Below are 17,455 nucleotides of genomic sequence, written 5' to 3' on the forward strand. Positions count from 1 at the left end.
TTCACCTAAGAAAAAAGTATATTAAAAAATATTGGGTAATCATTTTAATTTTTGTTTTTACTTTTTAAAAATTAAACCTATTTTCTCACTATTCTCTTTTAATCATGATTACAATGATCGAATTCTTAGCCAAATTTCTAAACAAAAACAAGTTTTTAAAATCTACTTTTTAGTTTACAAAATTTGACTTATTTTTTTACTAAAAAATTGAAAAACCACCTAAACATCAAGTACTAGAAAGTAGAACATATATTTTTGGCCATTGCAATTTTAAATAGTTATGGGAATGATGTGAATTATGGTTAAACAAATAATGCTGGATTGGGATGGAAAATAGGATTCATCGAACTCACTAGATGCAAAAGATAAAAGTACTAGTAACAAATAACAAGTTCAATACTCCCAAGTCTCTAAATTTGTTCTAATTTCGATCTCTTATTGAGTTAAAATTTTGTCAAGTATACCAAGATCTATAACATTTTAAACGCAGGGTTTCTAATGTGAGTGTTGTGAAGTAAGAAAATAAGTAAAACAGAGGACACTAAGGCTCAATAGTTGAAACCTGCTGCCAATCACCATCCACTGCTTCCTTCCATAAAGTAACATTGTTATTTCCATCAGCCACAGCCAGGATATTGCCTGTTAACGACCATGATACCCTCCAAACAGGGGTTTTAAAGTCCTTTAGAACCTTACCTTCCCATTGATCTCCTTCTTTGATTACAGTCCAGATAACAACTTTCCCATCTTGAGACGCGCTTGCAATTGTTGATTTCGGCAGACCAAGGTTAGGAGCCCATGAAACATCTCTAACCCAGTCAGTATGCATTTGAAGAGCTGGAAAGCAATCCATCTTCCAAACCCCATTATAGAGCTTCCACACCTTCACCGTATTGTCGCAACCGCCTGAGCATAGCTTCTGAACAGGATCAAGTAAAGCAGAGCCAACCAGGGCACCTGGTGTAGTAGATGGAGCCCATGAAACAGACGTGACTCCGACTGGGTGAGCTTGAACGATTCTAGAGGTGTCCCAACCACCGTCTGCCCTTGCAGTGAATACAGAGATATTACCATCAGATGAACCACATGCCAAACAAAGACCCACTTCATGAGGGGCCCAAGCAATTGAGTTAACAGATGATTTATGATCATCGAAAATATGAGCTTGGGACCACTCATTTTGATTGCCTTCCTTCCATATTATGACACGACCATCATAAGAACATGAAGCAAGTAAGGGACCAAATTTTGGGTGTGCCCAGGCAACCTGCCATACAGGTCCTTGGTGACCAGTCAGCGTTGCAAGATGCTGTGTGGCTGAGTTGCTTACACCAGTGATCTTGATAGTTTGGTCAGATGAAGCTGATGCAACACGCTTACCGTAATAATCCATCGCAACATCATGGATGGTGTCTTGGTGACCAGTTTCAATCTTTTGACCAGGCATCTTCTCTGGCTATTCACCAGTGAATAATAGGAACTGGAATTGGTACTTGATTTTCCTCGTAGTTGATCTCTGTGGAAAGGGCACATCTTAAAAGATGATATTTCTCATAAACATTACAGTGGAACTTCTAAAGTTAGTTCTCTCTCTCTACACATCAACATAATCTTAAGCTATGGGCTATGGCAATTCAATGTCAGTAAGAATAGTACTCCCATACGACCTTTTTTCATTTCTTTCTTTTTATCCTTCCTATGGTTTGATTTTCACATCTCATATGTTATAGCAAAGAATAGCACATTGTAAATGGTATAATAGAAATAAATTGTCTCGCAATTATGCAGCTTCATAAACAAAGCTTCAAAGAAAAATGGATAAAAAACCTAAAGGTAACAGTATTCCATGCTGACTGCTATACAAGAGTGTATTACTCCTTACTGAAATGTTCAACGGCCTAAAAAGAGGACAATAAATAGCATACTACAATTAAAAAAAAAGAGTAAGCACAAGGCCACAAAACTCTTCGGGGGCGTTTGGGACAATGAGTTAGTAATTATACTCCTAGGTTATTATAGTTGAGTTATGATAATTTGTGTTTGGGGTGTGGATTATTTTAGTTTGGGTTATAATAGAATGTGTTTGAGGTGTAAACTATTTTAGTTTGAGAATGAAATAGTAAATATTGTAACAAATAATAAAAAAAATAATGATTGTAAAATAGTAAAAACTGTAGTAAATAGTAAATACTGTAGCAAATAGTAAATACTGTAGCAAATTGGGGTTTTGAAATAGTGTTGACTATAGCTAATTGGAGGTTTTGAAATAGTTTTTACTGTAACAAGAGGTGATTATTATATTTTGATGATAACTCTTGCCCCAAACGCCCTCTTCGTCTTTTGGATAAGAAATAACATCAAACCAAAAAATAATCATGAACGGAAATAGAGCAAGCACGATTCCACAAATCTTTTCATTTTTTGTATAAGAAATAACATATTAGAAATAGAAAATGTATACAACCATGAAGTGAAAAAAAACAAAAAAACACTATCCTATGCAAGAGCCACCTCAGATTCCAATCCCTCTCTACCTAATTGTCCCAAAAGTTGCACAAGTTAAGTTACCTTTAGCAACCAAATCTAAGTTTTTCAAACTAAACAGAGACTGATCAAGAGCTGCAAAACGAAACCTTGGATGTTTCGAGTGCAAAACCACCTGATATAAGAAATTCACAACATCAACCACCATGTTCTGCTAGAAAAATGATCATTAAAGAAAAAGTGTTCAAAGTTTTCCCCTAATTCCCCACACACAAAACACCAATGAGAGCATTAAGGTATCATTTCAGAATTAATCTGAATTTTGTGGCAAGTGTTCAGTTTTTCACAACCAAGGTACCGAAGGCATTTTTATTTGAAAGCCCAGAAACAAAATGTAGAATTTAGTTTCTTACTTCTTAGGAAGGAAAAGTTCCAGTATAGAATACCTTGGAATTGTTGTCGTCATGTTCCCTTTAAATATAAATAGAAGTTAAAATAGGGTTGACTAATTAACGGTAAGAACGAACTAATTGTGAATAAAACAAATATAAAATGTGATTTCTGATACTAAACAAGAATCCCTCCTCACTTTTGTTGCAGTGCATCGGTAAAACTAAAACAAAAGGATGTTAAATCACAAGCTTAAATTATAGTAAATTTAATCAACAAACTCCTCACGGGTGGGAATGGGAAAACAACCAATCAAACCAGAGGAAAAATTCAGGAATGTAACAAACTCACCATCATCATAGCTAGACCAGATCCAATTATAATCCTAAGCCCTAGTTTCAAATGATCACATAAACAAATGGGGACAAATCAGCCAATTAAACCAGCTAAAAGCAATAAGACGTTTCAAGAAAAAAAAAAAACAAGTTGATCACGAGGAAACCATAATTTGCAGAAAGTTACACGGCAAACAGGCATGAATTCAACAAATATAAAAACAAATATAAGAAAATGTTGAATAATAAATAATGTGAATGATTGCAATAAAGATGGAAATGAAGGCAACCTTCGATATCACGAGGATTCAAGAGCCGATTGAATGGGTATTTACTAGTGCGATGCGAAGGATGGAAGAAGAAGGTACAGAAATTCAGTTCCAAGTTCCTGCTAATCTTCAATGGCGCCTCTGATTTCCGAGACGGTGGTATAGCGTTTGAAAGTTGAATGTGGGCTTCGACAACAACGGATTTATGACAGTTACGTGATAACTGAGCCCACATTGTTCATTCAGGCCCAAATCAATGGGCTTTTCTCCAAGTATACAACCATAGAAAATGAAATTATAAGGTGTTAAAAAATTCCCATATAATTTCTATTTTACAATTGTCTTAAAATGCACTAATATTTCTTAACTAGAATTTAGCTTACATTTTATGACATTTTTAATTTAAACTTTTGATCTCTCTCTTTTTTTTTTAAAAAAAAATTATAATATTTTAAAAGTTAAAATAAAAATATACTTTTTTCTCGATTTACTGTTAATCATATAAGAATTTTATTTTTCAAAATATCCTTAATTATATTATCTCTTGTCAATAAATTTTCTAAATATTTAATTATTTCCTTATTAACCTCATATTTTAATTTAATTTTGATTGATATTCGTTTCATATATGATATTTCAAATTAATGTTTCATTCATTTTCTTCTATATTCCTATATGAAAATCGATGATTTTTCCATTGAGATTTCAATTGTATGTTGAATATATTGAAAAATATAAATATACATCACATATATTTAAGGTTGACAAAATTTCCTGCGGGAAATCCCTGGTTTGACTGGGGATGGGGTCAAACTGGAGAATATTTTCGGGGCCTCGTCCGGGGACGAGGCGGGGACGGGGACGGTATCCCCACCCCATCTCTGGCCCCAATTTGATATATTTATATTTTTATAAATATATATTTATAATATATAAAATAAATTATTTATATATATGTTTATTATGTATAGTGTTGGATTGGAGTCCAATATTAAATATCCAATTTATAACTCTAAACCCAAGAAGCCAAGCCCAAACTTAAAAAACTAAAAAAAAAGGTTCTAAATTGAATATGGTAGGAGATTTTCCGGAGGGAACTAGTAGGGGAATCCTTGTGGGGAAACGAGGAATCCCCACCCCCGTCCTCGCCTTCAAATGGAGGGGACGGGAGCGGGGATGGGGTGAATTTCCCCCACGGGGTCGGGGACGGGGATACCCGCCATCCCGCCCTGGCCCCGTTGCCAACCCTACATATATTGTTTAGTATATAAGATGATATATTGTAGAAATTATTTTGTTCATGACAAGTAGAGCTGAAAAAGTAAATTGGGTTAGATTTTTATACAAAAATAATATAGCCTATTAGATTATTCATGTTCAAAAACAGGGACATTTAGACAATTATGTAATTAGACTTATTTATTTAGGCTATATGCGTATAAAGCCTAAAAAATATTAAATCATATTTTTGAACTCCCTAAATCGAACTAAAAAACACAAATGCCACAATTAAAAGATCTCTATGGCTAAAGGCTTTGGCTAAATGATTTTGGACACATGTAATTTTACAGTTCAAATGTCTTGTAATAATTAGAGCATAATCTATCTATCCAAAAGATCAGCAATTCCGTAATCAAACAAAGTATATAGATATTAAATTCCATTTTGTTACTAAAATGAGCTCGACTTAATGATAATGATATGACTTCCGTATCTAGATATCGAAAATTTAATTTATTAATTTGAGGTTCTAATGGTCAAAAGAAAAAATTATTAATTTGATTGGGATTTCAAATACTTCTTACAAATAAAAATCATAGCCATATGCCCATTATCCATGTGTTGTTTTAGTGCTCGAATGGCCTACGAACAAAGGAAATCGAAATATACTGTTTTCGAACTACATAAATATGAAGAGGAACATAAATTTCAAAAATAAAAATAAAAAACAAAATGAACAATAATTGTATTAAAGCATGGCAGATCTAGGGCTAGGTGTCATGAAAAGAAAAGCTCTTTTTTATTTGAAGTAAGAAATGCACCAACATATTTTAGTTTTTTTATTGTCAAACATGTATAAACGTGGCATAATTCTAAGAGCCATACTCCAATAATTTGCAGCAATACCGTGCACCCAACGTAAGTTGTAATTAAGTTATAATTTACAAACATAATCATTTTTTAATCCATCCTTTTTCTTTTTCTTTATATATAACCCTTCCAATTCTCTTCCCCTTATCTCTCAATTCTCAACCAAAATTCAAATCCCTTTTTCTCTCTAAAATTCCCTACTCGTTTTTTTCTCTTTTTTTTCTCAACATCCAAATAATACACACAAAAAAAGAAAAGGAAAAAAATGGAGCATAATGTAGAAGTGATATCAAAGAGAATATGGAATATGGTACGTATAGCTTATTACATGCTAAGGAAAGGCATTTCCAAAAGCAAGCTTTTGGTCGACCTCACAAATCTCATCTCAAAACGCCGCAAGCTCACCGGAAAAGCCTTGAAGAATCTCATATTCCACCATGGCCACGACGGCATCTCCGGTGGGGCCTTCTCCCTCGCCCCTTTCCGTCGTAACCAACACCTCGATCTCACCGCCGCTGCCGGTCACTACGAATTTAGCTGCACCAACACCCCTGCTTTTCCTAGTTTTCATTACGCCTTCAACAAACGCCGCCATTTCTTCGCGTGTGCTCACCCACCTAATACCCTTGACGATGACGTGGCCGCCGTGAACGCTTTCAAGGCCGTTTGGGAGGCCCTTAACAATAATAATGATGTGGCGGTTGGCGTGGCATCCCCATCGTTACCTGGGTTTGGCCGGAGCCCGATGCTGGTTAGGCAGCTGAGGGTCACTGACTCACCATTTCCACTAGCCGGAGGTGACGATGAGGACTGCCACGTGGATAAGGCCGCGGAGGAATTTATTAATCGGTTTTATAAGGAACTACGGTTGCAGAAGACAGCGGAGTAAAAAGGAATTTTTTAATATCAATTGCCGGCCGGCCGGCGGCCACGTGGCCTCCGATGGGTTGAAAATTGACGACGATGTTAAATTTTGTCCAATCTTGTCTTTTTTTTTTTCCCCCCATATCAAGAATATGTCTAATCTTTGTGTCAATATTATAATATAAAGTTCATATTTGCCTGCATTTTCAGTATCGATTTTTTTCTTTTTTCTTTCATTTTTCTCCACAAACATTGGGATTTTTTTGTTTGTATCTATTTTTTTTTAAAACTAAAGAAAAAAACTTGATTCAACAGAGATTAGAATTTGAAGACGTGACCTACTACGATCATGTGCTGAAGTGTTTCTCTTCGACTCGACGATAGGGATTGAAACTGTGTAACGTTTTTATTCTAGATTTTAGTCTTTTGATTTATGGGTTGCTTTCAAATAAGCTAAAATGAACCAGAATATTTATAAATATAGAAAAATTTCACTGATAAATATTAATAAATATCTTTCAGTATTTATCAGTATTTATCAATGATGAACTGTGATATTTTACTATATTTAAAATTTTTAATTTAATTCGAATATATTTTTTTACAATAATTTAATTTGTTCAAGTTTATGTTAAATGTCTCTCTAATTTGTTAAAGTGAGGCTGACTTATTGGTAATTGAAATATATTAATTACCTCATTCCTCATACCCAGTTATTGTATTTTAAGAAAAACTCTTTAATTTTAGAGCTTTCACTATGTCTTCATAATTTTAAGATGAGTAGTGTTATATTTCATGGACCATATGTAAAATTACACCAAGAGTGTTATTATTATTTTTTTTAAAGAAAAAACCATTTATTTTTCTTTAGAAATACCATCTATTTACAGATGTTTTAATTCGACTATAATTTCACAAGAAATGTTCTAAAATATTTTTCATACAAATAACTAAATTCAAATTAAATCATTAAACTCAGAATTTCTTTAAAGAGTCTCAATCATCAAATTATATAAATAAAATAAACATTTAAATATACATGTTAAGGAAAATAAATATTTATTTTTAGTACATTAAATTAAATATATTAATACTATTGGTAATTGAACTCCATCATGATTAGGAGTTAGCGTTTGTCTTTGTCTTCATCTTCTTCACCTGTGTTATTAAAACTAGCCATGACCTTAAACACACTCATTTATAATTTCAATAATAAAATATTATAATAATATATAAATCTTTATTTTATTGGTTGATTATTGTACATTCAAATTTTAGTAATTATTGCAAATGTAAATTTAGTTAATCGATTTGTTAAACTCCTCTTTGATACTTAAAAAACAAATAAATTAAATTAAATTAAAGTTCTGTTTTGATAACTATTTCGGCCTCTTTATTTTTGGGTTTTAAAATTTATATATATTTCTTACCATTCTTTTCAATTACTTTCATCTTTCCTTAACAACCATTTGAATTTCAAAAACAAATTTAATTAACATAACCTGCTTTTTAAATGACCACTTTTATTTTAAGTTATTTATTTATTGTTGCTACTATTTTCTTTTCTTTAAAAAAAAAATGAAGAAGAGAAGAAGAAGAGCACAATGTTTGCTGGTCATTTTTATTGAACTAAATTTGTATAAAATAATTATCATGGGATCAAATCTCTCACCAATTTATAATTTTGTAATTTTCTTTTGTTGATATTGGATTCACTTTGTTAAAGAGATCCAATAAAGCCTAGCCACCACCTTTAAACATATGACCTTTTTTCTTACATTTTAATAATATTATTTATTATAACTTTATTTTAGAAAAAGACATTGATCATTCTTTTTTTTTTTTTTTTCTATAAGCTAGCTTTACACACTCCTAAGTTAATCTAACGGACAACCTATTTGACTTGGCAACATTTAGGCATCAAAGAAACCGTAGGATATTAAATTCTTGGTAACTGACCACCATAGATTGAAATCATAACCTCTTAGTTCTTTATCAAGGTCATATCCCCTATAATGATTAAGAATAATAATTTTATGAAAAAAAAATTCTACGTGAGTATATTTACAAAATTTGTAAACTAAGAATATAGATTGTTTGTAAGATTTATTGAAAGTATATGAATTAAAATTAAGACTTTTGAAAATACAAGGGCTAGAAATTGAATAAAATCCAAAATAGAAGAATCAATATTTTAACAAATTATGTTTATTATTAAATAAAGAGAGGAAGATTTACGGAGATAACATCAATGAAGATACTAAATAGTTATGAATTTTTGTGTTCATTATAATAATTGAATATAATCAGAGTATAGATTACATGTCTTATTATTAAATGTTATGGTTGAAGCTAAAAGACAAAGATGCCAATTTTATGGACTAATTTAAAGTGGACTTAATGACTTGTAATGAAAGATTGTTGTCTTTCTCTCTCTAAATGTTTTATTTCTCACCCTCTCTATCTACATGTTTAATGAATATGCATTTACATATAGTTTAAAACATTACCATAAACAAAAAGGAAGAAGGTGGAATGGCAAAAAGGAAGGACCTCCCCATAAAGGCCAAAAAGTTTAGGTAAAGTGTTAGGTGGGTGCAAGAAATTAGTGTAAATTTGTGGGACAAATGTTACTTTTCTTTCTTTAAATCTAACTATTTCATTTTGGCTCTCTTTTCTAAAACAGTGGGAGGTATTAGAATCATCAAATTTGTGTAACTTAAAATTAAGAAAGTGGAGCTTATGATTTATGCTCTATTTTAAATTTTGTTCACTTAATTTTATGGAGACTATGCCTTCAAATTTATAAAACCTACCATTATTCTTCAATGACATAAAAGATTATATTATCCAATTGAAAATTAGAAGTTTGATTTTCATCCTGTATGTTGTTATTAAACAAAAAAAATTCTCGCAAATGAATATCCTTCACTAAAAGAAATTATGCTTTTTTCGACGGAAAAAATAGTTGGAAAAAGTAAAAAAGAAAAAAAAAACGCCGGGAAAGACCTTCCGACGCTTTTTTGATCGTTAGCAAGATCGTCGGGAAAGACTCATTGAGAAAATCCTATCATGCCGCAAAAAAGCTTCTTCATCAAGAAAAGTTGATCTCGCGACACTTGGAATTGAGAGGAGATATGCCGACGCCAGAATAGTAGTGTTGGCAAAAGTCACCTTTTCTGACGACAAAAATTAATTTATTGGCGTTGGGATAAATGCCCTATGCTGATGTCACTTCTTTGACACCGACAAAGGGTTGGATATGTGGGGAAAAAGCTTTTCCCGATGCCAAATTTGAAAGATTAGCGTGGAAAGAGGGGTACCTGTCCGACACCAATTTAATTTAGTGTTGGGATAGGTTAGGCGTCAGGAATGGTCTTTATATATATATATATATATATATTATTTCTAATTTACTGAAAAATCAAACCTATTATTTTAAAAAAAAAACAACAATAACAACCATTGAAACGTACTTAACCTTACAAATTTAAATTAAACTAATGTCAACAACTTTTACATTAATTAATTTTTCTTATATAATATACAATTTAGTTTTACAAAAGTTAATTACAATTACATTTTATCCATAAAACATAAATCCTGAAATACCTACAAAATACAATAATCTACCTTACATTATATCCACAAAACATATCTGGATTCTTCTCTACTTCTTACTTGAACATAAACATCAAGATACCTATAATATATAAATAGCAACACTAATACAAAATTTGAACATAACTATGCATTTATCTATATACCAATCTCAAACTCAATATAAAACTTGTACATAGTAATATTAATAACTTCAAACAAAATTTAAACTCGTACCGCCTCAAATTAAATGCATTTATTCATATACTAATTGCAAACTCAATATATAACTTAAATTCAACTCAAACTTAAATATAACTATAATTTACCCTTGTACCAACTTTAAATCCAACCTAGGAATATTAATAACTTAAAATAATCTTAATTAGCATTTAAATATAATAACGGCTAATAACACTTACAAACAAATAACAACACTTAACTAAAACTTGACAATACAAACTATCCCTTACCATCAAACTAACTCTCAACTGTGTTTTTCCTATTAGATTTGTGTAATTAGATTATATTCATTCAAAGCCAAAAAAAAAAAAAAAAAAAAAAAAAAAAAAAAAAAAACTTTTAGAAAAATTACATAAAGATTGCATAAAATCATTGTAACATAAGGATTATAAACAAATTATTGTAGACAAATTACACAAATTAACATTAAAATCATTATACACATAATTATATCCATTCAACCCCAAAAATAAACTAACATTGCATAATACATCTCACACATTGCCCGTCTTTTCTTACATTCACAACCGCTAGCCATTACCAATCCTAATAATTAGGTAATTAGAAACTAATTTGCAGTGAGTTAATCAAATTGACGAAAGGATTTAAAGGGAGATATTACCTATGAGCTAGGCACAAATGCAGAATTAAAGGTTAATGAACCAAAATTCCAGCAACCACAACATGATTTTAAAGGATTAGACGACCTTAACACTTAACAAACATCACCGGAACATATCTTCAAACCCGCTGGACAGCAGCGATTATCCCGCCAAACTCTTGAATCAACTTTGAAACATCACGGGTAATTTATTTTAAGCCAAAAATCATGAAAAATGTATCTTGAATTTTAATTTCGAAATACCTACAAAATACAAATTTAAATAGTTTTAATGACACTAAATAATTAACTTTATATAAGTATATGAGTTATGACTTAAATTTTAACTAAAACTTAAACATATATATTCTATGAAGCACAGATACAGATACGGATACACGATACGAATATGGTCGAATACGACAATTCGTCAATTTCTAAAAAACTAAGATACAGATACGTTTAAAGATACGTCATATTTTTATATATTTTTTAATATATATATTTCTAAAAAATGAGGATATTGATACATTAAAATACTTTTTTTTTAAAGAAAATATAGGATATAGATAAATTTAGCATACAAGTTAATAACAATAGCACAAAATAGAATACAAACACTGAAATACAATAAAAAAAAGCAACATCTAAGATGTTGAAGTACAATAGTTAATAAAATGCAATAAAAAAGTTACTTATATTACAAAGAAGAAGAAGAAGATTAGAGGAAGAAGTATGAAGATAAACAAAAAACTTCTTCATTGAATGGTTGAAGATATCCAAATGGTTTATATTTTGGTGGACTTTGTGGGGACTCAAATGTGAAGAAGGAGATTATAGATTTTAGTCTAGGGTTTGGTTTGTTATTTATTTATTTATTTAGTTTTGGATCGAGTAGTGAGCTTTTTGAATAGGTTACCTAATTTTAGATTGGGAAAGATTACATGAGTTACTTGTCTTTTTTCTTTTAAAAAAAAGTACGCATAGAAATAGATACGTCAAATCGCATGTCAGATACATATCTGGAAAGTATCTGAAAATCTAGATACGTCAAATCACATGTCAGATACGTATCTGAGAAGTATCTGGAAGTATCGATATCCGATACGTGTTTGATACTGATTCTTTGCCTCACATGAAGTATCTGTGTTTCATAATATCTATTCTTTTGCCCTAATACAACTTTAAATCCAACTTCTAATTAAAATAAACTTTATGCAATCCCCCTCCTCCGGGACTTTAAACTTAAACACAACTATGCTTTGCCCTATACCAATTTAAACTAAATTTGAATTTAAATTCAACCTAAGAATACTAACAACTTCAAATAAATTTTAAACAATTCCCCTCTCCCCCAACCAACCCTCTCCCCTCCACTATTAGTTTGGGATATATTTCTATGCATTTACGTTTGTTTATATTTGGTTATTTTTTAGATTTCAAGCATTTGGAGCCAAGATAGCATCACTTGACATTGCGACTAAGGTTTCTATAAATCCTCGATTTGAATTTTGGAGGACTCATTGGAGAAGAAAAATTTATTTGCAACTCAATTTTTGCTCAGTTTTAAGGGTTTGAAGAGCATTCTTGAGAGCCAAAGAATAGATTCAATACATAAAATCACTTATTTCACAACGAAAATGAATGTGGCATGCGTTTCAGGGTCCTATCTTTCCCTTTCTTCTTTATAGTTTTTTTTTTTTTTTTTGTCTTGTTAGATTTTTTAGATAAGTTTTAATTTGTATTGTGTCATCGAATGACCTAAACTCATATTTTAGTGATTTTATATGTATGTTTGATTAAGTTGAAGTCTCTTTCTATATAGTGCAACAATCATTCATGTGATTGTTTGTTTAATGTTTTTATTCTTTTGGTAAGAGAATAATTGATTACTTGATTTAAGTTTTAGCTCAAGTAAAATATAGATTAGAATATCAAAGGTATTCTTACCTAAGATATTCTAAGTATCATGTTAGGTGTTATTTCTAAGCAAGAAAGGTATAATTGAGCTCTAGAAATAGTGCGTTAAATAGTTTTATCTTTTTGATTTATGAATGTTTCATCTAAATATAGTCGTTTAATTTATTCCAACTAATAAAGTTATTAATCTAGAATTAATATGTCCTTCTGTCTCCATTTAGGTAGATTAATTCAATTTTCTTGCTAAGTTCTCTAGATAAAATAAAAGTGTTACTCATTTAAGCTAAGAAACCAATGTAGAGGACAATACTCCAACAATCCTACCAAAGTAGCAAATATACATTGCATTTTAGAAAGTCTTGTACAAGGGTGAAAGTTACATATTAAAGATTTTAAGATTAATTTTTTTAATAGAAGATCTAAATTGAATCGATGAAAGCTTAGCTTTTAAATTAGTTATATGATTATTAGAACTTTTAAATTGATATAAACTGAAAAATTAGGAATATAAATTGATATTTATCTATATACCTAAAGTTAAAAAGTTCCAATTTATTTCTTTAATCTTAAGAAAATATTCAAATTTGGACGAACATTCGTATATTGGGTCCATTCCAAAACGAATTAAATTTTTAGTGCTTTTTATATTTTAAATATTATTTTAGTTCCATATATATATATATATGTGTGGAGTTATTTTTAAATATAGAAAAATGAGTCAACTTATTTATAAATATAGTAAAATATCACTGTCTATAAATGGTAGACACTATCATTGATGCTCTATTGAATTTTCGTTATATTTAAAAATATTTTCTACAATTTTGTCATTCAAAATAATTACCTTATATATTTAGTCATTAATATTTTAAAAATGAAATTTATGTACCCAACATAAAACACATATTATTGTAAAACCCAAATTAAAAAAATCTAAAAATTAAAATACAATCAACTCCTTTAAAATTTTCTATTAAAGAAGAGACTTACCCATTAAGATATGAAACTTCATCAAGATTTCCAATCCAATATAAAGCCTATTGGAGTTTGGTTCACTTTTTAATGTGCTCATAAGTTTGTTGCAATTTTTTTGACTTAATTTTCTAAGCTAAATTCAACTTGGCCTTTCCCATGGTGGATTACCAAAGTCATCTTCTTTCTTCATGGTCATTACTAACTGGCTCACAACTTGGGTTTAGCTGTCCTCAAGAAAATAGGGAAATAAATACATAAATAAGGAATCTTTTATTCATTTTTTTGTTTAAAAAATTTGATTTAAATTGTAGGGATATTTTCTAAAAAGGTTACAAAATTTTCTTTTAATGAATTTTAAAAAATTATAAGTAATCATAGCTTGTTTTAGCATATTTTATTTTTAATAAATGGTTATTCAACATTTTCTTTCATGTATAATTTCTTAGGGCCAAAGGCATATATTGTAGGCACTGCAATTTTCAATTTTATATTCATTAAATGGTCTCAAGGCTAAACTCTTGCAATAAATCAATCATTAATATTGGGGACTTACAACTTTTTTGAAATAATAACTATATATATATATATATATATATATTCATTTTTTTAAAGAAAAAAATAGTGGAAAATAGGTTATTGTCTAATTAAAATTGCTAAGACTGACCACCGAAAGAAAAAAAAAATCAAATTAATGGATATCAGTATTTTTTTTTTAGATTATAAAAAATTCAATCATCTACTATTTAATTATTGTAACGCAATTTTTTTTAAAATAATAATTGTATGAAGCTGAAAATTTTTATGTACTTGTAAAAAAATCATATTATGTTTTTTTGGCATTCATAATCGTTGTTTGAAAAAGGTCTCTCTCATTTTTCATAATGGGAAGTAGTTTTCTAGTCAAATCACAACCACATTATTGTAAAAGAAAATCTTGTTATAAAGGGTTTTTTCTTTCTTTTGTTTCTTTTTTTTTTCCCTTTAGTCCAAATGCTCAAGATAATTTTATCCATTATATAATGTGAGATTCCATATTATTTTATGTTTTAAAATCTATTGCACCTATATTATGATTGAAAAACCCCAATATGAAATTTAAAATTAAAGAAAAACATTGTCAGATGTAAAAATATATATATATATATATATATATATATATATATATATATATATATATATACCTTGCCATGATTCTATTTTAGCATATGGATAATCATCAATAATGTTATTATTTATTAACATTTATTATGTGAAATGTTTAAATGTGTGTTTGATTCAAGAATTAGGTGAAAGAAAAAATGATTCTTTTTTGTACGCATTTTGGAATAAATTGTTGCGAAGAAAAAAAATATAATAATGAAAATTTTATACCAAACTCAAAAGGGTATTAAAAGATGCATGTTTTAGTTAATTAAATTAACAACTCCATTGTGTCCTATTAAAAAAAAATTGTTAAAAACACCACCCCATGAAAATTAATCCATAGAATTCAATTGGTTTATCATTTAAATAATAATAATAATAATAATAAAGTAAGTGGGGTTTAAAGCAGTTCCCAAAGAAAACAAAAGATTGATGGTGTGTGGTTGAATGGTTGTAGTTGTAGGGCTTCAACCCTCAAAAGCCATTGATATTAACTGGCAGCTCCTTTAGGAAACAGTGGAGGAAGAAGGCAAAAAGGAAAAAAAGAACAAAAAAAAATTACTTTTATTTTTTCCTTTTAAGAAAAAGAAGAAGAAAATGGCCTAATTAGTTTCCCACTGCCACAAGACTCAGAAAGAAAAGTAGTCTTTCTTTAGTTTTGATTTTAAAAGCGTTGCTTTCTAAGTCCCCAAAAATGCCTAGGCTTTTTAATCTTATTTTGTTGGGTTCTATATATATATATATATATATATATATTTAAATACAATAGATGGGCCAGTAGGTGCACCGAAGAATTCCAACTAAATTGACATTCTCGTAGCACCCTCGTCATATCCCATATCTCATTATAATCAATAAAGTACATAGGAAATCATCAAAGAACAAAAAAGTAAGAAAGTATACAAGAAAGGCTGTAGTGAAGCCAAAGATAGATGAAGGCAAAGAAGTTATACAAAAACACTAACGTTGAGAGAAATCACGGAGAGCTGTAGCTCGAAAAGAGCTTAGATCTATGGCAACAATTTCCAACAAGAGTGAATATTCTCCCAAAGAGTATCAACTTGTCTATCTTTATCATTGAAGATCCAGTCGTTTTGTTCATTCCAAATGACTCAGTTATGATAGCTACCGCCGTGTTAAAAGTGATCACTATTCTTTAGAGTTTTGTTTATGAAGATGATTTTGAAAGAGAGCACTGTCGATAGTATGAGGGGAGTCTGAAATCCTAAGGTAGTTGTGTCATCTTGTTCCAAATGACCACTGAAATATCGCGATGGATGAAAATATGGTCCAAAGTGTCTTTTTTTCTCATGCACTTTCAAGTTAAATTATTGGTGGTACATTGGGTTCTAAATTAAATTATTACTTAAAAATACTTCAATTCGATGTAACAATTTGATCACTAAATTTTATTTATGACTTCATCGTTTTATTTATTTATTTATTTTGACAATATATGAAGTGAGAGATCATTAAATTCTACACTTTCAATTTTATAATAATTTAGTCTTTAAATTTTAGGAGATTGCAATTTCGTCCCTATACTTTCAAAACTTTATATAAATCCACTTTTATTTCTAATACTTTGCAAAGATTTTATAGACTATTTTTTTAGAAAATGAAAATAAATTGATTTTAGGGAGGGCCAATTTCCTTAGGAAAATCTATTTTCTACACATAAAATGACACATTCTTATGCATGATTTCTTAAACACACACCTTATGTGAGATATTTTGACCATTTTTTTTATTTTTCATTTTGTTTATAAATTCAAAGATAAACTATACCATCTCTAATTAATTAATTAATTCTTTGAATGGTTTTTTTGGTTTGTTGATAAGTGTTGAACACATGTTATATGTAGGACCAAATACAAATAATTAATTAGATATTAAGTTGTAAATTAAATTAATAATAATAAAAAAAAGCAATAATTCAAAGACGAGTTACATCAATTACTTATACCATTTCTTTTACGCAACAAATTATTGGAGGGAAATTAAATTTATAAAACTTTATATATAATTAACATATATTTAAGAGTAAAATATCTTTTTGGTCTTTAGATTAGGTCTAGTTTTTATTTGGTCCCTAGGTTTCAATATGTTACACATTTAGTCTTTAAGTTTTGATTTTGGTTTCAATACAATCCCTAAACTTCAAAATGTTTCGATTTTACCCTTGAGATTTGTATTGTGTTTCAATTTGGTCCCTAGATTTCAAGATTCTACATTTTTTTAACTGTCAATCATTGACATCAATGTTTACTAATTAATTTAAAATAATTATGAAGTTAAATTTTAATTTTAATTTTAAAAGTGAATAAAAATAATTAAACATAATATTAATTATATTTCGTTTAATTATTTTAAATTTATTAACATACATTAACGCTAAACACGAAAAATGAACATAAATCAAAGTTAAAAATATAAATCTTAAAATCTAGATATCAAGTTGAACAAAACTTAAATATGGTAATATTATAACATTTTAAAATCGAAATTTTGAAAACTTAGAACCCAAATAAAAACGTACC

The 17,455-nt window shown here is 29.4% G+C and overlaps 2 protein-coding genes across 3 annotated transcripts; one reads left to right on the top strand and one right to left on the bottom strand.

Annotated features, from left to right (window-relative positions):
- Window positions 1–415: 415 nt before the first annotated feature.
- LOC120070342 (protein transport protein SEC13 homolog B) lies at window positions 416–3,668 on the bottom strand. Of its 2 annotated transcripts, XM_039022273.2 has the most exons (3): window positions 3,500–3,655; window positions 3,226–3,266; window positions 416–1,516 (listed from the first exon to the last, which is right to left on the bottom strand). In XM_039022273.2, exon 3 carries the CDS (start codon window positions 1,445–1,447, stop codon window positions 542–544), a length of 906 nt encoding a protein of 301 aa, XP_038878201.2. In that variant the 5' UTR covers window positions 1,448–1,516; window positions 3,226–3,266; window positions 3,500–3,655; the 3' UTR covers window positions 416–541. The 2 variants fall into 2 exon arrangements, with proteins under 2 accessions (XP_038878201.2, XP_038878202.2); XM_039022274.2 differs by lacking the exon at window positions 3,226–3,266 and having other exon boundaries at window positions 3,500–3,668.
- A 2,036-nt stretch (window positions 3,669–5,704) lies between these two features.
- LOC120089410 (uncharacterized) lies at window positions 5,705–6,636 on the top strand. The gene has a single exon (XM_039046866.2). It carries the CDS (start codon window positions 5,835–5,837, stop codon window positions 6,456–6,458), a length of 624 nt encoding a protein of 207 aa, XP_038902794.2. The 5' UTR covers window positions 5,705–5,834; the 3' UTR covers window positions 6,459–6,636.
- The last annotated feature ends 10,819 nt before the right edge of the window (window positions 6,637–17,455 follow it).

This window comes from Benincasa hispida, chromosome 1 (assembly GCF_027475165.1).
Source record: "Benincasa hispida cultivar pf3 chromosome 1, pf3_genome.v1.1, whole genome shotgun sequence".
In the NCBI taxonomy this organism is placed as follows: domain Eukaryota; kingdom Viridiplantae; phylum Streptophyta; class Magnoliopsida; order Cucurbitales; family Cucurbitaceae; genus Benincasa; species Benincasa hispida.

Bases quoted from the DNA above. Each gene is read 5' to 3' on its own strand.
- LOC120070342 (XM_039022274.2), bottom strand. From the start codon at position 1,447: ATGCCTGGTCAAAAGATTGAAACTGGTCACCAAGACACCATCCATGAT.
- LOC120089410 (XM_039046866.2), top strand. From the start codon at position 5,835: ATGGAGCATAATGTAGAAGTGATATCAAAGAGAATATGGAATATGGTA.